This window comes from Prionailurus viverrinus, chromosome B4 (genome assembly GCF_022837055.1).
Source record: "Prionailurus viverrinus isolate Anna chromosome B4, UM_Priviv_1.0, whole genome shotgun sequence".
In the NCBI taxonomy this organism is placed as follows: domain Eukaryota; kingdom Metazoa; phylum Chordata; class Mammalia; order Carnivora; family Felidae; genus Prionailurus; species Prionailurus viverrinus.
Window position 1 is genome coordinate 80710009 of NC_062567.1, and position 22286 is coordinate 80732294.

General features: G+C 49.5%; 2 protein-coding genes and 1 long non-coding RNA gene across 30 annotated transcripts in view; 1 reads left to right on the forward strand and 2 right to left on the reverse strand.

Moving 5' to 3' along the window:
- Positions 1–1582: 1582 nt before the first annotated feature.
- STAC3 (SH3 and cysteine rich domain 3) lies at positions 1583–10223 on the reverse strand. Of its 2 annotated transcripts, none has more exons than XM_047867936.1 (11): positions 8221–10223; positions 7378–7444; positions 6842–7109; positions 6505–6602; positions 6224–6296; positions 5231–5328; positions 3590–3656; positions 2759–3206; positions 2503–2554; positions 2276–2413; positions 1583–2099 (listed from the first exon to the last, which is right to left on the reverse strand). In XM_047867936.1, the coding sequence occupies exons 2-11, from the start codon at positions 7441–7443 to the stop codon at positions 2001–2003; spliced, it is 1407 nt and encodes a 468-aa protein (XP_047723892.1). In that variant the 5' UTR covers position 7444; positions 8221–10223; the 3' UTR covers positions 1583–2000. The 2 variants fall into 2 exon arrangements, with proteins under 2 accessions (XP_047723892.1, XP_047723893.1); XM_047867937.1 differs by having other exon boundaries at positions 1657–2099; positions 2759–2844; positions 3157–3206; positions 7378–10223.
- LOC125170950 (uncharacterized) lies at positions 10116–22140 on the forward strand. Its single transcript, XR_007154140.1, has 3 exons — positions 10116–10248; positions 13455–13458; positions 22128–22140. It is a non-coding gene; the product is annotated as an uncharacterized LOC125170950 (long non-coding RNA).
- The window catches only part of R3HDM2 (R3H domain containing 2), a 163520-nt gene continuing 151611 nt past the window's right edge, over positions 10378–22286 (reverse strand). For 26 of the 27 annotated variants that reach the window (XM_047867930.1, XM_047867929.1, XM_047867925.1 and 23 more), the window contains 6 exons: positions 20796–20896; positions 15447–15616; positions 14673–14820; positions 13175–13272; positions 12473–12557; positions 10378–11404 (listed from right to left, as the gene is read on the reverse strand). In XM_047867930.1, coding sequence (XP_047723886.1) covers positions 11064–11404; positions 12473–12557; positions 13175–13272; positions 14673–14820; positions 15447–15616; positions 20796–20896 — 943 coding nt within the window. In that variant the 3' untranslated portion in view covers positions 10378–11063. The remainder of the gene's footprint in view (positions 11405–12472; positions 12558–13174; positions 13273–14672; positions 14821–15446; positions 15617–20795; positions 20897–22286) is intronic. The other variant, XM_047867907.1, reaches the window with a different exon arrangement.

Here is a 22286-nt window from a genome sequence, read left to right on the forward strand (position 1 = left end):
GCACAGCCGGCCTCCCCGCCTCTCCCGCCCTCCCTCTCTCGGGCCCTTTGCTTAATTTCCTATTAACTGCTGATAAATCCAATTAAACCGCCGCTCTAATTAGGGACAGCTGCCGACTCCACGAGGCGGGGGAGGGGGTGCCCCCCGAGTGTAGAGGGGGGAGAACAGCAGCTCTCTCTGCTTCTCGGCACCCCCACACCAGCATCGCCGCCCAATGAGCCAGTAAATTGGTTTTGCTTCAGCATTGTGTGGGGGGGGCTCTCGAGGATTTCGGGGGATCTGGGTTTGAGTCGCTCATATCTCTTGATAAAGAGATACGACCCAAGACCTAGCCTCCCAGCACCCGGACCTCCGACTAACCCGCCCCCCCCACCCCTTCCACCACGCCTTTCTTGGTAGGCGTATCCCGAGGAGGGATGGGGGCAAAAGGCTTGATCTGTGTGTGGTGTTGGAGGCGGATGCCTGAGATCTGCTTTTATTCCAGCCCGAGCGTGGTTACAGGGGGGGCTGCCTGAGTCTTTCTTTATGACCCCACTGCCGCCCCCGGGCGTCCGGGACAGTCAAGGGCAAAGGGAACAGGAAACTGAACCGGGTTCTGCATTGAGTTTTCCTATGTGCTTCCCTACCCCCACTCTGGAAGGAAGGGGGGCGAGTCCGTCCCGGGCCCTTCTCTTCCCCAGCCCAGCTGAGCCTCTGCCCTCCCCCCGCCAGCAGCAGATGGTGCCCGGGCTCCCGCTGCCAACCTTGCTAGGCGGTGCCAACCTCAGGCCTGGCAGACAACGGGCAGAAGAGGATCTCCTGACTGGCGGGGCTGACCCTCCCCCACCCGCCATCGAGCTCCAGACCCTCGGCCTGCCCTACTCCAGGGACCACCTCAGGCTGCCTCTCACTGGTCCGCTCCCAGGTCCCCAAACTCCTCGTATCCTTCAGCTCTCTTCCCCACACCTTCCCGCTCCCCGCCACCTGCCACCCTGACCGGGGCCGGCACATTTGCATATTTGCATATGCAAACAATAACATTTGCATACGGCGCGCCGCAGGGGGGGTCCCCGCTTGAGCCGGTTTGCTGTCTGCCCCGCGCCCTCTCACTCGGTACCTGTCGCAAAGGGCTGGGGCGGGGGCCGCGCGGGAGGGGTTAGGCCCCCCGGCCTCTCTCGCTCGGTTCCCAGAGGACTTGAGGAAGTGTTGTCATGGAGACGGCACGCACCCCACCCCCTCCCAGGCCCAGGGTCTCCGGCACGGTGTCTCAGGTTCTCTCCTTCCGCCCCCCTTCCCCCGCCCAGTCCCTTGCTCTCCAACCAAGATCTTGCATCGCCCCCTGGCGGCCTAGCTCGGCACTGAGCCAGGTTCCGAAATGTGAGGGGGGCTGCCCGCGGCTAACTCGCCTAGAGGTAGGGGGACCTACCCTGCAGCCAGATCTTTCTCCTAGCCGCCAGGACGCGGGGGTGGTGACTCTAGTCCGGCTCCCCTTTCTTCGCTGACAACAGAGGCCTCGCCTGGCGGACGCACCTGTCTCCCCACCTCCCACCAGCCTCAGCCCAGGTGGATGTCGGGTTACCCGATGATAGTGAGGTGAGACAGCTGGGGAGGATTCTCCAACGCTTCGTAGGTCCTCTCCTCCCTCTCCCCTCAGCCCCCAGTTAAAGAACAAACTTTTCTAACTTTTTTCAAAACTTTAATACATTCGCAACATTCGACAGTTCGCCTCCCACACCCCCAGGGCGCCTCCTAGTGGAGACGCGTTCTTTTTCCAGCTCTCAACGGCTGGGCCTGAGGAGTTGCAGGTGAGGCCGTTCTGGGTACCAGGTATCCAAGGCCCTAGGCCGGGGGAGAGGGGGGGCGGGAACCAGTCCCTTCCCAGAAGGCCCGTCACGCTCTGGCGGGCCTTCCCACCCCTCTCCCCTTCCAGCATAGTTGCTTTCGCCCCTTTCCTCCCCAGCCTCCACTGGGCCTGCCCAGAATGGGGCATGGGTATCTTCGGTCAGCAGGCGCCTGCACGCCTAAATCTCCTCCAGGAAGTCGGTGGGGAACAGCCCCACCTTGCGGCCGGTGTAGACCTTGACGTAGCCGCCGGCTTCATCTCCTTTCTGCACCACTATCTGAAGTATTAAAGGTTTAGAGAGGAGAGGAATCAAGGGAAAAGGTAGAAGAGGAGAGCAGGGGAGCCCGGATTTATGAAGGCCTATCCTAGCCCCGTTAACGGGTTAAGATCTGCAAGGAGTGTGGTTTGCCGAGGAATCTTGGGGCCTGAGGTTGGATGGGGCACCAGAGCTACCTGGTCCTTCTTGAGAGTGATCTGCCCTATTTCGCGGTTTCCCACGAAGGATCTCGTTACGCGGTGCACACGCTCTCCAGACCGGACCCGAATGATGAAGTTTGGAGGGAAAAATCCAACCTTTTCCCCTATTTTCCCCTGGAGGAGACGGGAGGGAGAATCAGTCTCTCAATCTCAGATTCTAAACTCAACCCATGTCCCACTCTAGCCTCTGCCATTTCTCTTACCCGCCACCATTCCTCATTGGAGTCATCAATGACTGTGATCTTCTCTCCAGGCCTGGAAGAGGAAGGGAGAGGCCTCTGAGAGTTAGGGAGCTTACTTATATATCTGGCTCCGGTCCAGCCCCAACAGGCTCTAAGCCCCTGATACCCCCTTTCCTTTCCCATAAGGAGATGAACTCTCCCCTCTCCACTCTCAGTACTCCCACCCCTATCCCCGCCCCCCCCACCCCACCCCCTGTCCCAGTCTAAGGCCTCTCACGGGAAATCCAGATCGTCCTTCTCCAGGGCTTTGAACCGATAGAGAGCCACAAAGTAATGAGACTGCTGGAAGCCAGGCTGCTTGTGCTGGGGGTGAAAGGAGATGATGAGTCTCTGGGCTCCTCTCTCCCACACTGAGGGGCAGGAGTCCAAGGCAGGGGCATTGTGCAGACACACTACATTCCAACTCTCTTCCACCTCCTTGAACTGAGAGGATTCTGGGGTGTGTGTGTGTGTGTGTGTGTGTGTGCATGTGTGCGCACGTGCGTGCATGGTGAAGGCAGGTTGAGGGTGATGGGAACCCATGGAGTAAGTGTGAACTTCTGTGGAGGCCATGAGTGGTGTCAGACCTGGGTTGGGGAGAGGACTGGGGTTCCTGCAGGGAAAAAGGATTCTCACTTTGTCATCAGGTGTCTTCTTTTCAGCCTTCTTATCCCCTTCAGGGTTTCCTGGGATGGGAAACACCAAAATTGTCTCTAGTTCCTGGAGGGTAACCCTCATTCTTTTACCCTTCTGTTGCAGAACCTCTTTTTTTTTTAAATTAAAAAAAATTAAGTTTATTTATTGAGTGGGGGGGGGGGCGCAGAGAGAGAGAGAGAGAGAGAGAGAGAGAGAGAGAATCCCAAGTAGGTTCTGCACTGTCAAACCCATGAACCATGAGATCATGTCCTGAGCCAAAGTTGGACCCTTAGCCAACTGAGCCATCCAGGTGCCCCGTGCAGAGCCTCTTTTATCTCCAAATATGCCATGCCCTTTGGCCCTCCATCCCCTGTTACCCAGCCAAGTCCCTGACCCTACTCCATCTCTATGGATGGAGGTGGGTGACACTCACCATCCTGGGGTTTGCCTCCCTCTGGTCTGGCAGACTCTGGCTCCTCTTCCATCATGGCTGCTAGAGGCTGGAGGGGGTACCAGAGTTAGGAAGATGCTCTCTTGGGAACCCATGCTTGCCCTGGCTCTCCAGCCAGGCCAGAGAACTATAGAATAACAGCATCTCAGGCTTGGAAGGAGCCTTGGAAGGAAATACCTGGTTCAACCACCAGCCTAATGCCCAGGCTTCCTGAAAACTTTCTGGCAGGTGGACCATCCACCTTGTGCTTGAATGACACAGGAGCTAATGACAAGGAGCTCACTACCTTACAAAGTAAGTTCATGCAATTTGAGGGCAATTCCCTAAATTAAAGCTATGTCAATCTCCCTGAACTTTTAGTAAATTGGTACTGATTTGGCCTCTGGAGCAATATGGAACAAACATAGTCCCCTTAAAGGTCTGAGGGTAGCTGGTAAGTACTTCCTGCATTTTCTTCTCTAATCAGTTCCTTCAAATCACCCCCTCCCCCATGATCCTGATTCCAGGTTTTTTACTACAATGTCCGCTCCTAAAAATACTCCAGTGTGTAAGAGAAAAATGGGCAGCACAGTTTTTCTAATTCCCTTAAGAGAACCTGAGTGTGCTTGCCTTTCTGGAAGCAGTCAAATCATATTGCTAGTGCCTTGTAAGTCATAGTTCATTCCACAGAAATCTCTAACTTACACCCAACCTCCATATCAACTACTCTGAGGCTAATCCCTAGTTCTGTTTTTGTGCAGTTGATTTTTTTTTTTTTTTGATCCAACAACATACATGTGCATTTTTCCTGACAAAATTTCAAATTATTGGTTTTGGGCTTTTCTTCTAGTAAGATTTTAAAATATACTGTTCAGCATATAAGTTTTCCCTCCTAGGTTTCCCACAAACTTAAGGGATAATACCATTTGCATCAGTGAGAAAAATACCCACAGGTGAGGACTGAGGACCAAATCATGCTGATAAGGTATCAGAAATCTCCCTCTAGCCAGACACTCCCTAAAGGACCTAGATCCTTTGGGCATCGTCATTCATCCAGTTTTAGGACCCCATCTAACTGCTATCCACATCGGTCCATCCTGGTTATCCAGAAAGATACAAGGATATGCTAACAAATTCTTTGGCAGACTCAAGGCAAGTCTACGGCATTACCAGTCTAGTAATCCTATTACAGAAGGAAATGAAGTTGCTTTTGGCCACTGGTCTTGAGCATCAGTTTCCTCAACTATAAGATAAATGAGTCAGGCAAGAGGATGTTCATGGACTCTTCGTGGATTTTCATGGACCCTTCACGGCTCTAGAATTCTGATTACTTGGCATGATAAGTTTTCTTCCCCAAATCCAAAAAGCATAGCTCTTGCCTCTGTTGTCCAGCAATGCTAGGAGCCTGGGGCCTAGCCTTCAGTTGGTTCTGGTGCTTAATCTGATAGTTTCAGAAGGTAGTTTCTGAAGACCATACACACTATGGCAGTTCTCAACCAGAGGCCCTCTAAGATTGCATGCAAAAAATTTGTTGCAATTTTAGGGGAAGAGAATCCCTAGCTTCTGTTGGCTTTCCAGAGAGGAGACAGGACCTGTTCCATGGAATCTCTTGAGGGGACCTCAGGAGGAAGGTATGGTGCTCACATTTTTCTTATCTGCCTGTCCCTTCTTCCGTTCCTTGTTTGCCATGATCACCCCAGTGCGCAGGGTTTCAAACACAGGATCATTGTGATTGGCAGCAGCTAGTAGGAAGGGAAGAATGAAGCCATTACTGGGGAAGCAGAGAAAGGCTTGGAGGAAAGAGAGACCTCCTAGGTAAGGGAGAGGCGGGATGGAGCATAGAGATATGTGTGTGCACGTGTGCGTGCGTGTAGGATTAGGGAAGGGCCAGCTGGGCATACCTCGGTCATCAATCTATAAAGCGCTCTAAAAACATCACTGGAAATGTAATGTGATGGAGAAAAATACTTACCAGCACTCCTTCCGGGCAGAGCATTCTATGATGATGGAAAGACAACTTTGCTAACAAGTTGCTTGGGAGCTGGGGAATGCTCACAATTACTATTCTCCTTCTAAGGAGAGTGGTCCTTTAAGTGCTGGCTTTTGTTCCGCTGAGTGGCATGTGCAAGCTGGGGTGCTGCCACCAGTGGGTTCTTCTTTTTTCCACCCATGCTCCTCACACAGTTCAGCCTCTCCTCCAAATAAATGTTGAGTAAATTGTCAACGAATATGTTTGTAAGAGTTGCCAAGTTATGAATCTGCCCAGGATGCCCACAGCTCTTGGTCTAGCCCTGAGACTGGTATTATTCTGTAACAAGGATGAGGATGGTCCAGAATCCTTGTTCTTGCTTAGAAATGGCTTTACATATGAAGAGCACCGATTTTGCAGCTAGGCAGACGAAGGTTTCAGTCTTGGCTTTGTCTCCTGCTAGCTGTGTGGAGCCCTAGCTTAATCTCCTCTCTCTCAGCTCTAGCACAGGAATATGGACTCTATTCAAGATGGCTAAAATATTAGGTTGAGAAAGAACCATGGGAAGTAGACTCTTTCTGTTTCAGAATTTGGCTTCCAAATCTAGAGGTGGTGCTGGGACCACCTCTAGACTTCCCCTTTCCCTTGGGTCCCCCTGAAGCACTTACAGAGATCTTTGACACAAGCGTACTGCTGGTTGCTGTAGAGTGGGGAGCTATAGGCCCGATGAAAACCAGGGGGCTGTAGGATGGGATGGGAGAAAGCATTAGAGACAGCAAAGTAGGGCCCAGAACCCCATCTCTCCCATGAGTGCAACTTCTTAGAATAAGAGATGGGCTGAGAAAGAAAAAGCAGGGAAATGGATATGACGACTTGGGAGGGACTAGAAGGAGGGAGCTGGCAACATGTCCCCTCCCTTCCGCTTCCTCGCTCCCCAGAGCCTACTCACGATCTTGCCGAAGCATCTTTGCATCTCCACATAGGACTGACAGTGTTCGTGGATGTTAGTTTTGCAGTTCTTACAGCGAAGCCCAAATTTGTTGTTGACTTGGGAGAGGGAAGAACATGTGGGTGAGGTTCCTGATCTCCCCTTCCCTTTGTACCAGCGCTGCTACTCTAGCTCTCAGGTCCCTTTTCTGTCTAGGACCCAACACTCTCAGTCTCTAATGTGTTTTCCTCAAGCCACCTCTTGCCATAGCCTGTCAGCTACACGCTCCTCTCCTGAGCCCTTTCCCCCGCCTCCTGCCTTCCACATCACGCTCTCTCCGCTTCCCTTCGTGACTCACGCACAATCATCCGGGCACAGACATCACAGAACTTGGGCTTCTTGAAGAAGTGATCTTTGAATTTGTGAGGCTTATCATTGACAAGCTTAGGAGGTTCTGGGGGTGGTTCCTCCTCCTCCTCCTCTTCTTCTTCCTCTTCCTCATAGATGTAGTAGATGGGCCCACCCCCAGCTCCCACTGCCTCCCCATTGGCCTGGGGCTCTGGGGGAAGCTCCATCTCCTTCGTCCCAGGAGACTCCTTCCTGAATAACTGCTTCAGCCGCTGTAGCTGAGGGAGGCAGGGGAGTGGGGAGGGGAGGAAACCCAAAGTTAAAAGAACTGTCATGCTCTCTAGAGCAGGTAAGGCTGAAGCTAAACATTTTTCTAGCCTGGGCAAGGGGGCACACCCCAGGATTAGGAGTACTGGGGGCTCTAGGTGCTGGCTGGCGTTCTGCCAATAAAGGAGTCATGAACAAGTGAGATCAATTCAAGCATTCTTCAAGGGCTGCAGTGGGTTCCCAGCTTCCCGCACCCGGTAGTCGGAGGCCCAGACTCACCCCACTTTGCCGAGTCTCTGCTGGGGAGGAGGGCTTGGGGGACTCCAGCACCTCCTTTTCTGTCATCCTGCAAGAGGTTGGACCCACTATGGAATCTGATCCGTGACTGCCATTCTTCCTTTCCTAATTCCTGTCCCTCACTGTAGCGGGGGTGGGGGGGTGGTGGTGGTGGTGGTGGTGGTGTGTGGTCCTTGAAAGGGAGACTTTGGGAGGACTTTGGTTAAACAGAAATCCTTTGACAGACTTATGAACAGAAAGATTCCGTGGAGGTCCAGAGAAAAGTGCAACAGACAAAAGACTCCCCACCAGTTCCTCAAACAGCTAGATACCCATCCTTTCCACCCAGAGGCGCAACCCAAATTTATAGCCCCAACATGGTGCTCAAAGCTGCATGGTTCAGGGATTTTCCTACAGTTTGTTTCTCCTGGGAATCTGTGGGCAACCGAGATATGACACACACCTTCCCAGAACCCACTTTCTTCAAGAGGCTTAATGGGTGGGTCCAGAAGCATGCCTGGAGGGATGGGCTGGGACATTTGCTCTCCCCTACCCCTTTGAGTCCCTGGGGCCCAGGGCCTAGTTCCCAGCCTGCCTCAGTCCTCAGCTATTTTAAGTTTTCAGAGTAATATGAGCCTTTCCTTCCCTTACTACTCCATTCCCTTGACCCCACCCCCACCCCACCCTCCAATCCTAGCTCTTGTCCTGGAGTAGAGTAATAATTTCACTCCTAAAACCCTAACTACTCACAGGCAAGAGAGAAACGAAGACGTTGAATAGACTACAGATTGGGGAAGCTGCAGGGAGCAGTGCTGGAAATGGACGGGGGATGAAGAGGCAACTTACGTTTGGGATTCCCTAAGTCAGTCCACAGTCTGTGGAGGAAAGAGGGAGCCCCTGGGGTCTTGATGGTGGTGCTGGGGGACGACTGGTCCTCTTCCTTGGGGGCTAAGCCCCCCCAGTACCCTCTGTACTCACAGCGGCTACCCAGACGTTATTTGTAGACCTCCTAGTCTCTCGCCTTGGTGTCAGAGCTGAAATGACAGGGCTGGAGGAAAGTGGACAGCTGAGCGCCACAGCTGACACAGAGAAATTGGACACGGGGAGGTCTGGGCTGGGCTGGACCCTGACTCCTCCCATCCCCCAAAGCCACTGTGTCCTGGTTTTTCATCTACTGTGTACAGGTCAGTTCTGGCTAAATTCAAGGAAGGGCAGTGTCTGTTCAGGCTGCATACTCACTTAGGTGACTTTGGATGACTGAACGTAAAGATGAAATTATAAACAGCCTTCCCCGAGGTCCACACACCTCTCCGAGTCTACCTGCCCCAGACCTACTTGAGGAACTAGCTTTTGATTTTTTTCAGCCACTGTCTTCCTGTGGTCATGTTTTTACACCCTCAAGCATCGATCTAGCCTCAAACCTTTAGGAAGCAAAGGCTGGAAACTGGTGAGAAAGGAGACTTTGAATTCTCAGAGGTCTCCTGTCAGCCAGACTAGATTGCATTCTTTATCCATTGGTGGTTGGAGGGGTACCTTGCTGCCATCCTGAAAGGGAGTGTAGACCATGCATAGTACTGCTTTATTCTCTCCAGTGCCCCCTGAGACATCCTTCCCCCATTCTAAAACCTTATCCCCTGGGTGAAGTGAAGGGACTTCTCTGAGCTACTGAAAAAAGCCAGGATGGGACTTCCACCTGAGGGGCTCTGGGAGAGTAAGGGTCTAATGGTCAGGTCTCGTTAACACTGGACAGAAGGCAAAAGCTACCACACAGGGTTTTTTCCTCTGTAAGCAACGTCTGCTTCTGCTTCTCCGTGAGGACTGTAAACTTTTGGAGGTAGGACAGCCAAGCCCCACACTTCCTAAATCATTTTGATTCCCTGATTCCACTTCCCTCATCTGATGCCCTGGTATAGGAGCTTATGGGTCAATGAGATATCTGACATTCTTGTCTCACAGGGCTGCGGCCTTCTCCTACTCTGGGTTGTGACATGGCTGAAAGAGGAGTTACTCCTCGGATCTCAAAGGAGGGCCATTTGGAAGTGGTCATGTAGTGCTGCTTTATCCCTTGTATCTGTAAGAAGTAAAGGATTACGTTGGAGGTTGGGTCAGACAAGCCTCAGAGGAGCCTGGGTAGAGATACTGCTACCCAGACCCAAGCGATTTCCAGGGTAATGTACTTTGTCATTTCTGTCACTGCTCTTTTTTATTTTGTTAAGGGGTGGGTGAGATGGAAAAGGGGCTGCTGGATGGCTCTTCATGGCCCTGGTCTGACAGGCTGCACGACAACAGGGCTAGCTTTGAGAAGCCTCAGAGAGAGGAGAAGCTCCATCCATGCAGGTGGATAACGTGTTTTTCACCTTTCTTCGGTTGCATAGGACAGGGACTGCTGAGCATGCCTGGGTGATACAGTATCTTGACCCTTCAAGTTCAACTGATGTAGCTTTTATATAAGAACATCCGTTTCTGTTTGTCATAGAACCCAATCCTCTAGCTTTCATATTATAAAAGGCCCAAGTCCTCCATCCCTGAAGAGTTTTCAGAAGATCGGATGCTGGATACATATCCAGATTGTTGAGGCCACCATCTCAACCTGGTTCTGGATCTCACTCACCCTCCACAGCTCAGCCAGGAGGGCCCGAAATGAGTATCACAGAATTAACATAGTGGAAGGAACCTCAGAGATAAGCAAGTTAGTTCAAGTCTCCTATTTTACTAATAAAGAGTCAGACAGAGGTCAGGAGTTGCAAATGGATGTGCTTGATGAAACCACACTTAGTGGCAGAGTTGGGAGAGCCCAGAACAAAGGTCCCATTAGATCCAGCCATCTATCAGAATCACCATGTACAAGGAGGAGGATGGGATGCAGGGAATAGTGTTAGGAAGGTATGTGTGCATATGTTAAAGAAAACATGAAATTTCTCCGACAAGCTGTGGGGCTGTACCTACCTAGGACCTCCAACCCCCACCCACACCGGGTCAGCAACAGAGAAACAGGGACTGACGTCCAGTGACAGATTTTTTTTTTTATATTTAAAAACAAAATCAACCTCCCCCCAAATAACCCCCCAAACAAACAAAAAATCAGATTAAATAAAATTTACAGTGAATATACCCAGCAAACATCTGTATGTGCAATTAAATACTGTCTGTTACTGCGGCACGAACCTCAAACAATATACAAGTGTTCTGGGAGGTGGGGGAGGCCCAAGTTTTAACTCTTTGGGGTTTGGGGAGACAAGATGGGGGAAGTGAGAGAAAGGGGAAATCAATTTTGCTTTTCTTAATTCTGTCCATATAAATATATTCATAAAGACCAGAAATGAAAAGGGAGCTTGGGATGGTAGAGGAGATCGAATAGGGGAGCATGGGACCCTCCCAGTTCTACCTGACCATAAAATATGAAAAAAATTAATTTCATGGTGGGAGAAGAGATAAAAAATGACAGAAGAGGATGGGAAGGAGAGGGCAGCAAGGGGGGCCAACCAGGGAAAAAGAAGGGACCCATGGCAGGGGAGCGAGGAGTCCAGTGCCAGTGTGAGTGTCTGTTTCCATCTTCATCCCCACTGTCTTAGGCTCCAGTTCAGTGTCTGTCACCTTTCTTTCTGCCTCTGTCCGTAGTCTGTCAGGATCCCTCGACCCCCTCCGCCCTGCCCCCACCCCTACTGTGCCGGTCCCTTCCCCTCCTCCGTTTATTGGGAGCTGGCTCGCTCCAGGATCCTCAGGTCATAGTTCTTTTTGGCCACTCGAAGTTTGAAGCGACTCACGGAGTTGTTGAGGCGAAGGGAGGCATTCTGGGCAGCCAGGGGGCTGGGAAACACAGCCACGATGGTGTACAAGGCAGCGAGGTCCGCGTGGCGGCCATTCTCAGCAGTCCCACCGTTGTCCCCCCCGCCCCCGCCAGGCAGCCCCTGAGCATCCTTGAGCCACTGGATCTTGGCGCCAGACATGGCAAGCTGAGTGAAGAGTTTGTCCGCCTCAGTCCGAGTGATGCCCTCAGGGAGATCTGTCACCTCCAGCACCCGGCCCAGGACTGGAAGGGGAGGAGAGAGGACATGGTTGTGAGTGGTGACAGTACAGAGGACTGGAGAGCGGCCAGCAGAGAAGCAGGCAGCTGATCCAAGTCTATAGATGACATCCTCAAAGCCTGGCTTTGCCCACTTAACCCATTCCTCCTTCCCCAAATCAAGCCAACACCCCACCATCTAGGCAACTAGGAGAAACAAAGAAACCTTTTTCTTCTCTTGGACCAGAGATGTAGGCAAGAAGAAACTGGGGATCAGAATCCTAGACTTCAGATCTGGAGACCTACACTTCAGTTCTTCCACAAAGTCAGTAACCCAAGCTGAAATATATCGCACAGTCCCCCTCACAGAGGCTGGCCCAAAGAGATCCCTCTTTCTTATCATCTAGGGAAGTCCATTTTCCTTCCTTTCCTAAATAAGCAAACCACTCTGAATAGGGGTAATCGGGTGGGTGCCTGGGTGGCTCAGTCAGTTAAGCACCCGACTCTTGATTTAGGCTCAGGTCATGATCTCACAGTTTGTGAGATCAAGCCCTGTATCAGACTCTGCAATGACAGCATGGAGCCTGCTTGGGATTTTCTCTCTTCCTCTCTCTCTGACCCTCCCCAGCTCGAGCGCACACACGTGTATGCTCTCTCAAAATAAATAAATAAACGTTAAAAAAAAAATAGGGGTAATCTGAGAGACCTTGTATGCCTAGTGTGGAAGGCCTGCAAGGGGGCTACTCCCCCATTCTCTTGTCAAACTTCTCCTTAAAAAGGCCTAGGGCTACAAGGTAGATATCCTAGATTAGGGTCAGGACCACTCCCACAAGACTCTCTGTTAATAGGTTCAGCACCGTTGACCATTGTTGTTATTCTCAATTTTTACCATCACCTTTCCAAGCACCTGAAATGGCTTGGTAAGGAAGACTGAGGGAGATACTTCAATTCCCCAGTTTCTCCCTGCTCTTGAGTACCAAAGAGTCCTATTTCTACTCCCTACCCTAAGCTGGTTTTTCCCACTGGTCCTGGGCTGGTGATGCAGGCTGAAGGGGTGAGCACCTTCTCTTGGGGATTCAGTGTCTTGTCACTCACCAACGTCTGTTGTCCCCAGGTCAGTGGAGGCAGATTTGAGTGCTTGTCTCTTGCTCCGGTTTCCATGCTTCAATCCACTCTGTCCCTTCAACATTCAAAAGATAACTCTCAGGGGCGCCTGGGTGGCGCAGTCGGTTAAGCGTCCGACTTCAGCCAGGTCACGATCTCGCGGTCCGTGAGTTCGAGCCCCGCGTCAGGCTCTGGGCTGATGGCTCAGAGCCCGGAGCCTGTTTCTGATTCTGTGTCTCCCTCTCTCTCTGTCCCTCCCCCGTTCATGCTCTGTCTCTCTCTGTCCCAAAAATAAATAAACGTTGAAAAAAAAAAATTAAAAAAAAAAAAAAAAAGATAACTCTCATCCCAGGTAAACAATACTGACTGCCTTGCATTCTAATGTCTGTCTGAGAGATTAAGGAGCAGTACCCAACCCTGAGAACTCGCCCCACCAGGCAGGCGACTGGACAGAGTGGCCACTGAGAAACAAAGAGTCCCTCCTCCTTAGCATTGGGGATGGGTGGAAAGACTGAGTGTGGGAGAGGGGTAAGGCATCCCCACTTTGTCCATTCTCACTGTGCTATGTCCCCTGTCCACCCCGTTGGTTGAGGTGGATGGCATAGAGATGGGGCCATCCTGGATGGATCCTCCTGGGTGGGGTGGGGTGGGGAGGGCTCTGACGGTCCTCAGGCTGACGGTGGACACCCTCACCTGATGTACCGTGTACGTCGACTGGCCATGGAGCAAGGGAGGGCAGATGGACAGATTGTACTGTAATGGCTGGCCCAAGAGGGAGTAGCGCCCATCACCTAGGGAGGAAGAGCAGATGGTTTTCTGGGAGTTAGAACTTCATGGTATGACTTTTAGGAAACTTTAGAGGGCTTTGGAGATAGATGGCAACAATGCATGCTATTCTTACTTCTTCTATGATAAGAGTGCCCATGTGACTGACTGAAGAGTTGTCTCTCTTCCTAAACCGCTTGGCCCTTAGCTGTGTATCTCATGCAAATGGGGCTTTTAGGTTCCTTTATTCTTAAAGAAGGGCTCTGTCCACTGCAGACAAAAGGCCCAGGAGAAAATCTATAGACCCTTATGAATATGTTTCTTTCATTTCTTTCTTCCTTCCTTCCTTCCTCCCTCCCTCTCTCCCTCCCTTCCTTTCTCCCTCCCTCCCTTCCTTTCTCCCTTCCTGCCTCCCTCCCTCTCTTTCTTTCTTTCTTTTTCTTTCTTTCTCTTAGGTAATTTCTATGCCGCAAATGGGGCTTGAACTCACGACCTTGAGATCAAGAGTCGCATGCTCCAGCGTCTCAGCCAGCCAGGTGCCCCTAATTTCTTATATAGATTATCCTACCCAAACCCAGGGCTCAAGTTTTGGATTCGCACTGCGTGGCAATATAGTGTAGTGGATAAGATTACAGGCTTGGTGTCAAACTGTCTAGGTTCAAATCCTGGCTCTGTTACTGGAAATGATAGGTTGGGTATGTTTTCATCTCATTAGTGTTGCTGAGTAGGCTAAATGAATATAGGACACACAAAGCACTTCCAGTAATGCTTCATATATATCCAGTACCATAGTGTTACCTATTTGTGTTGATAAATGTTAGATTTCAGAGCACTTTAAAGTTTTTAAATCATACTCCCATCTGATTTTTATACTGCTTGTGACAGCCAAGGCAGAAACGGGTAAGATTATTTCCATTCTATGTGTGATTAACCCCATTTTATAGATTAGGAAACTGAGGTCTGGTTCCAAGTTTAAGTAACACGCTCAACATCACAAACCTAGTTAGCAGTAGAACTAGAACTCAAACCCAAGTCTTTTTAACCCAACTCCAGTGTTCTCTCTTCTAAAACCATACTGTTTCTGACACAGCCCCACAGTCCTAGTCCTTAGGCTCGGTACCAATGTTTTAAAGTCTTTGGTTCATTAGAAAGTTCTGTGAGTTTCTTTTCCCAGCTCGTAGTCACCCACCTACCTTACTTGGTAGTAAATACTAAATATGTAAAGGAGGTCTGCAGTAAGCTGACTATGGGCAGCACTAAAGAGGGGCAGGGTCTAAACAGGGATGTTAAAGGAAGAGTTGGCTCCCAGAGTTGGATGACCAGGTGCACTGTTTTCCTGCCTGTTGCTACCATCTGGATGTCCTCACTTGGGAATGGGCTGTGAAGGGTGAATTTGGCAGCAGCCAGCTCTAGTCTCACCCCTTACCCTGTGCTGGACCCCCAGGCCGGGGGAACTGTGTGAGGACAGGAAGGGGACTGAGTCCTGTGCAGACATTGCTGAGGCTGGTGACAGGAGAGGGTGCTGGAGACTGGGTAGGAGATGTGACAGGGCTGCTGCTCATTTGTGTGTTGGCCTGTAGGAGAGAGGAGCACACATTATATACACACCAAACATCCTCTGGATATACCTATGGCTTAAAATTCACCTCACTCAGAAAGCGTCTCTTGCAGAACTCTGCCAAAGCCCGGCTGCTCCTTTCAACAGCCCCCTTCGTCCCTAATTAATACCTATTATTATTATTTTTTTCAACGTTTATTTTTATTTTTGGGACAGAGAGAGACAGAGCATGAACGGGGGAGGGGCAGAGCGAGAGGGAGACACAGAATTGGAAACAGGCTCCAGGCTCTGAGCCATCAGCCCAGAGCCCGACACTGGGCTCGAACTCACGGACCGCGAGATCGTGACCTGGCTGAAGTCGGACGCTTAACCGACTGCGCCACCCAGGCGCCCCAATACCTATTATTTTAATATCCACCTTTGACACAGTGTTTTAAGCATTGTCTTAGCATTTTCAAGTATGTCTCCCTTAGCTCTTAGGCTCCTTGAAAGAAGAGGCTCTCCTCTCTTTCTTATGACTCTCCCAGAAGAGCACCCAGGGACAGGCATGTACAAGAGGCTGCTCAGTCAATGGCAAAGATTATTCCCAGAGAAGAATGTGGTCATCTCCTTGCCAAGACAATACTGGTTTGTAGGACTCACCTGGGGGCTGCTGTCAGGATTGTACAGGTCTCCAGGCTTCTGCCCACGCTGGTCCATGCTGTAATATTTACAGTGACTCCACTGGACCATGGATGGGTTCTGGGGGGGCTGGGGTCCATTAGGGACGTTCAGCTGCATGACCACCACGCCTGGTCCAGAAGGTGACACTCCTGAGTGGCAGGAAGAAAGGGGCTAGTTGTGAATTCAAACTATATTCTGACCTTCCAAGTAACCCTGAGTGTGAAAGCCAGTAAACAAATCTACCCACTTTGCCTCAGGGTCACTTAAAATCTGTCTTGCCAGGAATCTGACATAGTTGCTAATTTAGTTTCTGACTCCCTTCTCCCTGAACCAGTGAAGTCTGAGTAGAAGAGACCTGAGTCCCAGATGCCAATGCTCTCCTGGCCTTCACCCGGTGAGGGGTACTTTGGTATGCTTGGCAGAAAACTACTCCATTCTGTCAAAGTTGGGTATTACCAAATGTCCAGGTCAGATTGCTCAAATGTCTGGGCATCGTACAGGTCCCAGTCTGGGGCCTGGGCCAGGGCTGCAGGCACGTGCAGGTTTTCTGGTAATGGCTGAAGATAGGTCAGTGATCTCTGGTTGCTCTGGAGAAGATGAGTGCACATAGCTTCACTAAGTCAGGCCAGGAAGCACTTCTTGGGCAAGGGTGAGTGAATTAGGAATGGCATGGAGCTGTAGGTCATATTCGGTAAATGACGAACAATTCAAGGTGCGGAGGCACAGCGGTTATGCAGGAGAAGCGGGAGATGAGATTGTTTATGCATTCACTCAACATTTATTGAATATTTACTGTGTGCCAGGTCCTATGCTGGGCACTGGGTGTACAACAAACAAAAGTGGTCCTTGCCCTTAATGGAATGGACAGCCTATCAGGGGGTCAGATAGTAAGCAAACAGCTGGCGTCCAAGTTTGAAGCACGTTCTAGTAAGGGTCTTTATCATGTAGGTGTTAGGAACAGAACTTCAGAGAGCTAACTCAAGTGGCCAGCTGTACAGTGGCTTAAGGGAGGGAGGGGCCAGCAGCAGGACGAAGAGTTAGAAAGCTACTGAAAAATAGCTAGGAGGTCCTGAATTAGACCAGTGGCTGCAAGGAAGAGTGGGAGGGTCAGACCCTCTGAAGCTTTTGCTGACAGGTTCAGGTGACTGACTGGATGTGATCCTGAAGTTTTAGCACAGACAACCAGGGGTAGCCTTACCCTCTGCTGGAGAAGCAAAGAGCTCAGTGTGGAAGAACATTAAGTCCTGAATCTTGTTCATGGTGAAAAGCAAGGTAAGGGATCAGGGAGAAGCAGTTTGAATGACAGTCCCTGCTGGGAGGGATGGGCAGGAGTTCTGCTTCCCCACAGGGGATTGTGCAGACTGAGAGTTTGCTCTTGACCTCTCAGGCTCTATGTGTGTTGAGGGACAGGTTGAGTTCATGTGTGTGCGGCGGTAGAGAAATGGGACTGGAGGCTGCCAGCTTGAAAACCTGCTGCAGTGCTGCCGTTTTCATGCCTCGGTGCTCTTAGGCTGCCACTGCTGCCGCCGTCACGTTGCTTCCTGTGACGGGAAATGTTGCAGCCTCTGCCCTGGGCACCAGTCATGCTGGGAACTGAGCACGATTGCTTTTCTCGGGTAGCATCGGTCAAAGGGAAGGAAAAGAAGCGGCGGGAGGCCTGAGAGCAGCTCAGGAGACGCAGCATCTGTTGAACCCTATTCTCCAGTCAATTTGTGGCCCCCCACCCTCTGGGGTTCATCTAATCAGAGAGCACAAATACTCAGAGCGACAGGCTCACCTCTCCCCATCCTCTGCCACAGGGGACAGGGTATTCATCAGCGTGGCTTGTAGGAGGGCCACCAGAAAATCGAATAGCTGTGGAGTGTCATGCATTTAACAACTCCCCCCGTACTGTAGTTGCTCTGGGCATTTTTTTCCCCATCCTAAGAGCCCCACCTGCTCCAACATCCTCTACCAACAAAATTGCAATTGACCTTATTCAAACACCTCATTGCTACCTGAGGGGGCCAACACAAAAATAATCACATCTGCAGCTTTCTAGAAGGCGGCTCATAATCTGAGCCTAGTGCCTCAGGCCAGGAAAGGGTGGGGGACATGTGAGTGTGCAGGGTGTGGGCATAAGCAAGGCGGAAGATCTTTCTAATACCAACATGTAGCCATAAGGAGCTATTAGAGGGCTCAAGGGGAGGGGGAAAGAGAACAAAGCCCTCATATATGTTCTCTGATCCCAACAAAAACAAAGGCAGGGTTCTCAGTCGGTGGCAGCCTTGGTCCTCCCCACACTGAGTCCTCCCTCCCCCGCTGGCCTGAAGCATTGTTCCTTCACTCAGCCGGGACGCAGAGCACTACGCTGATGAGCTGATTTTTATGCTTCTCTTCCTCAAGCCAAAAGCAGGTGGCATCCGTTACAGCTGAACTGTCGCTACTTTTTAAATGGATGTGACAATAAAAAAAGAGAAAGAAAAAGAAAGGAAGAAAGAAAAAAAGAGAGAAAACCACCCTATTGCCCAGTGACAACACTTCCAGATAATCAGGGGAGGGCTGAAGTGGGAAGGGGGAGAAGGGGGTTGAATAAGGAAATCAATTTCAGCCTGAAAGCTCTGAAAGGAGAGGGGACGTGTGAATGGCTTTTTAAGTGGCATCATTAAACCTGGGCAGAAAGGTCGATTGGGCAGAGCAAACCGCATAAATACAAACAGATGACATTTATGTCTGGCAGAATTGGTTTTTGTTTAGTTGTTTTGGTTTTTTTTTTAATCACTGAGGTAGAAGACTCATAAGACTTCTTTCTTTTGCCACCAAGAATCAAATCTATGGAAAGGAATGTCCAGAGAAATAATATCCACAGGCATCTTTCCCATATTACAGGATAGAATCCAACAATATCTTGGTTTTTTCCCCCTCTTTTGGTGAAGTGGAGGAATATCTTCAGGGAGTGGGAGAGAAAGGAGTTAGTCCCAGCTTTGGAAACCCCTCAGCTACAAAATGAGCCAGTAAGTATGTGACAGGCTATTTCTGTATATACCTCACTCTGGCCATGGTGCTGTGTCACTGTGAGTTGGGAGTCTGTGTGTGTACCTCATTGCCATTTCATGTCTGTGTGCATCTTCTGCAGACAAGCACCTCTGTAGAAACCTCAAGGGACCTGCGGACCATCATTTTAGTAGGAAGAAAAGTGTTTCCTGGGGTTATAATGCTATCCGATATCATAGTGGAAGAATTAAGGTCCAGGCCTGGGGGTAAACTGGGCAACCACAAAAATGTATTAATAAACCAGAACAGTTGTTCCAAGAACAGCCAATCTTAATCCCTGCCTTTATTTTTGGAAAAGTGACCATGTTGCTACATGGGAGAAAGGCGGGTGACTGTCCTTTGAAGGTGACATAGCAGCCCTTGTGGGCTATGCTGGCCTTCTATCTTCCTAGTAAGAGGTAAACTGGAAAGGAAGGAAGAAGCAGCACTTGTTTCTTTTCTTCCACCTCCTCTTATATTTCCGTGAGTAGAGACTGAAGACTTTTAAAATCGATGATGTGGTGTGTATATGGGTTTCTTAGGTGACATGGATGGAACAGGAGGGGGGCGGTCCCATCATCTAGGAAGAGTACAAAGGATCAGAGAAGTCTCAAATCAATTAATCAGGATAGTTTGGAAGAAAGGACATATAACAGGAACTTCCAAAGTAAGGAAACTAGATGATGAAGAGGGCTTCCTCCATTTCTATTGATCTGGGAAGAGTCCAGATGATCTCCTTCCAATCCCAGCCCAGACCTCTGGTGCTGCCAATTTTCAGAACAGCTGTTCCGGTTTGCTTAACCTAGCACTAAGTCCAGAGCAGGTTGTGAAAAATTCTTCTCACTTGGTTTGTTTCAGATTCCAAGACCTTGTATCTGAAGATGAAGAGACACAACCACAGAGACCCAATACATATACTGATATACCACGAAGGATTCACATAAAAATGCACATACAAGTATAACTATTTGCACATACACACACTTGTTTTAACAAACAAGAGAAAATGCCCTGCAGTAGTAAGCACCACCAGAGGCTACAGCGGTTCTTGGAGCTGATTTCTACAATTTCCATATCCTGCTGGGAATTTCAAGGTCAAGTGCCCCCGGTGGACACTTAGGAGAAACAGCTACAGACCAGGAATGTAATAAAGGGTAAAGGCTGTTGAATTTAAAACCTCTCAGCCTGTGAGAAAGCCACGTTTGGTCTGGATGAAGGCAGAAGTCACTGCTCCTTGAAGGTAAGAAGAATTGATCCTGTCTTATGAGCAAGATTAATTCTGGAATTCACTCCACAGCATCTAACTAAGAGTGCGAAAACTCTTATGTGAAAATCTTATTTCTAAAATGGGAAAAACTGTCAAAATGCTTCCCTCTCACCAGAAGAGGGCACTCTGATATCCCACAACAGAGCAGAATGGGGATGGTTGGAGGCTACATTAAGATCTCCTCCCCACTAGAACCCCTGAAGCTGCTTTAACTGCAGGGTAATGCTGTGTCAGGGTCGGGTAAAAGGGAAACAAACAAGGGTAGCTGTACTTGGTCTGCTGGGAGAGTTCTTGGCAGAGGCAGAGACAGGCTGCATGGCATAAGCCTATTCACCTGATAGCTGTCCCTTCAAAGAAGGCCTTTAGCTATTTAACATGATATTCACTTATTTCCCATTGGAGGGAAAGGAATAGAGTACAGAGACCTGTTGAAAGTGTGATATTGAGGATGCAGCATGGAAGGCAAAAGACCCTAGTTCAAGGTCTACGACTGTGACCTCAGGCAAGTCATTTATCCTCTTTGAGTCTTAAATTTCCTCTTCACAAGGTTCTGGTGAGAATTAAAATGACACAATGTATGTGAGCACAAATGAAAAGCAGCTAAACAAATCTAAGATAGGACTTAAAAAGCATTTTATCAGCTTCCTCACACTCACAACCAAAAAGTAAAGCTGTCTATAGGAAGAGTGAGTGCAGGAGACAGAGGTAAGCACTTTGTGTCTCAAAGGCATGTGAGTGGTGAGTGTAATGCTGGTTTTGGAGGGAAGGAAAAAAAGAAGAAAGAAAAAAAAAAACCCACAAGGAACCCAATAAAGTATGTGGCTTCCCAGGGATAGGATGGGGCAACCAACCTCATCTCTCACGAGGTCAACTTTAGCACTCCTGGAAAAACACCAGTCAGGACTCTGGTCTTTTCTTGTGATGGTGTTATAGCTGGGGACAGAGCCAATCCAGGAACTCTCCCACCCTTCCCAGCTCTAGAGCACAAGTCTTTCAGCAGCGTTTGCTCTTGCCAGTACCCAAGACCCTCTAATTCTTCATCCTCTTACCTGAGTACTGCTGTGGCATCTGTGGTGGACTGCAGGGAGAGGGAGACTGAGGCATCTGGTACTGCTCAGAGCCGGGAGGCTGCAGAAACCCTACAGAAGGGCTGGGGGATGAAGAGAGTAGGGTTAAAGTGGCGGAGGGAGGAACACAGCTCCTGGCAACCAGCTGCTGCTTCCCAGGCCTCCCCTGTGGGAAGCAGAGGCAGCTTCCAGCCATTCCCAGACCAATTTGCCATGCAATTTCTAAAATCACTCATCAGTTCAAAGTTAATTATATATATTTGTACTTGATCATCTTTCAATTAGGAAGCTGCTAATCAGTGCTACAGATGGAATGTTAGTGACACATGCTCTTCCCAACAGTGTGGAAACACCAGACATATCCACGTGCACACATGCGCACGCGCGCGCGCGCACACACACACACACACGCGCGCACACACACACACACACACACACACACACACACACATTCTGAGAAACACGAAGTACCAAAAACAGACACACAGTGCTAGAGAGGGACGGGCAAAAAAGAACTAAGGAGGTGTGTGATTTAGGATGTTTACATAACAGCAGAGTTACCTAAAGAGAAGTGGGGAAAAACCCTCACAAACTCAAGATAAGGTGGAGACATACATACAAAAAGTAGTGAACATATACACTGAGAGAAATACACAGAAATACATACAGGCCCAGACTTGACTTCTAGTCCCAGCTCTACTTCTAACTAGCTGGTTGACTTTGAGTAAGTTTCTTAACCTCCCTGGCTGGAATTTCCTCATTTGTAAAAGAAGGGAGAAAAGGAAAACAAGAGGAGTAGATTAAATATTTCTAAGGTGTCTTCTACCTCTAAAATTCTATCAGGTATGACCTATACTAAGATATATATAAATAGATACACCATCTGAGATTCATCCATGGATATAGAGTTACGTAGAAAAATTTACATATATATACTCCAATTTGCATCTTTTATTTATTTATTTTTTTTTATTTTGAGAGAGAGAGAGAGAATGTACACATGCAGGGGAGGGGCAGAGAGAGAGGGGCAGGGGGAGAGAGCAGGCTATGCACTGTCAAAGCACAGCCCCACTCGAGGCTTGATCTCACGAACCATGAAATCCTGACCTCAGCCAAGGAAATCCTGACCTCAGCCAAGATCAAGAGTCAGCTGGGCTCAACCGACTGAGCCACCAAGATGCCCCCAAATTGCTTCTTTTAATGATGAGCAATCTCTATCGTATAGTTCTAAATCCCACTGATTAGAAAAAACAAAAAATGGGGGAGATGATGAAGCCTCTGTCTTTGAAGCAGGAATTTTTTTCTGCTGATGAGCTCTTATTCACATGTCAAATCAAAAATGAGACAAGGAGAATGAATTTCCTCATATTCTACCTGCTTTAGGGCACACTGGAATCTCTACCCTTGCCCTTCTTTCTTAGGTCAGTGGAAATAGCTGCTGGTCTATGGCAGATGGGCCCTGACTCGCTGGGA

Excerpts from the sequence above, each read along its gene's own strand:
- STAC3 (XM_047867936.1), bottom strand. The coding sequence starts at position 7,443 with ATGACAGAAAAGGAGGTGCTGGAGTCCCCCAAGCCCTCCTCCCCAGCA. Across the intron at positions 7,110-7,377 it reads CAGAGACTCGGCAAAGTGGG|CTACAGCGGCTGAAGCAGTT; the intron begins GTGAGTCTGGGC and ends TGCCTCCCTCAG. Across the intron at positions 3,207-3,589 it reads GGGAGGCAAACCCCAGGATG|GAAACCCTGAAGGGGATAAG; the intron begins GTGAGTGTCACC and ends TTCCCATCCCAG.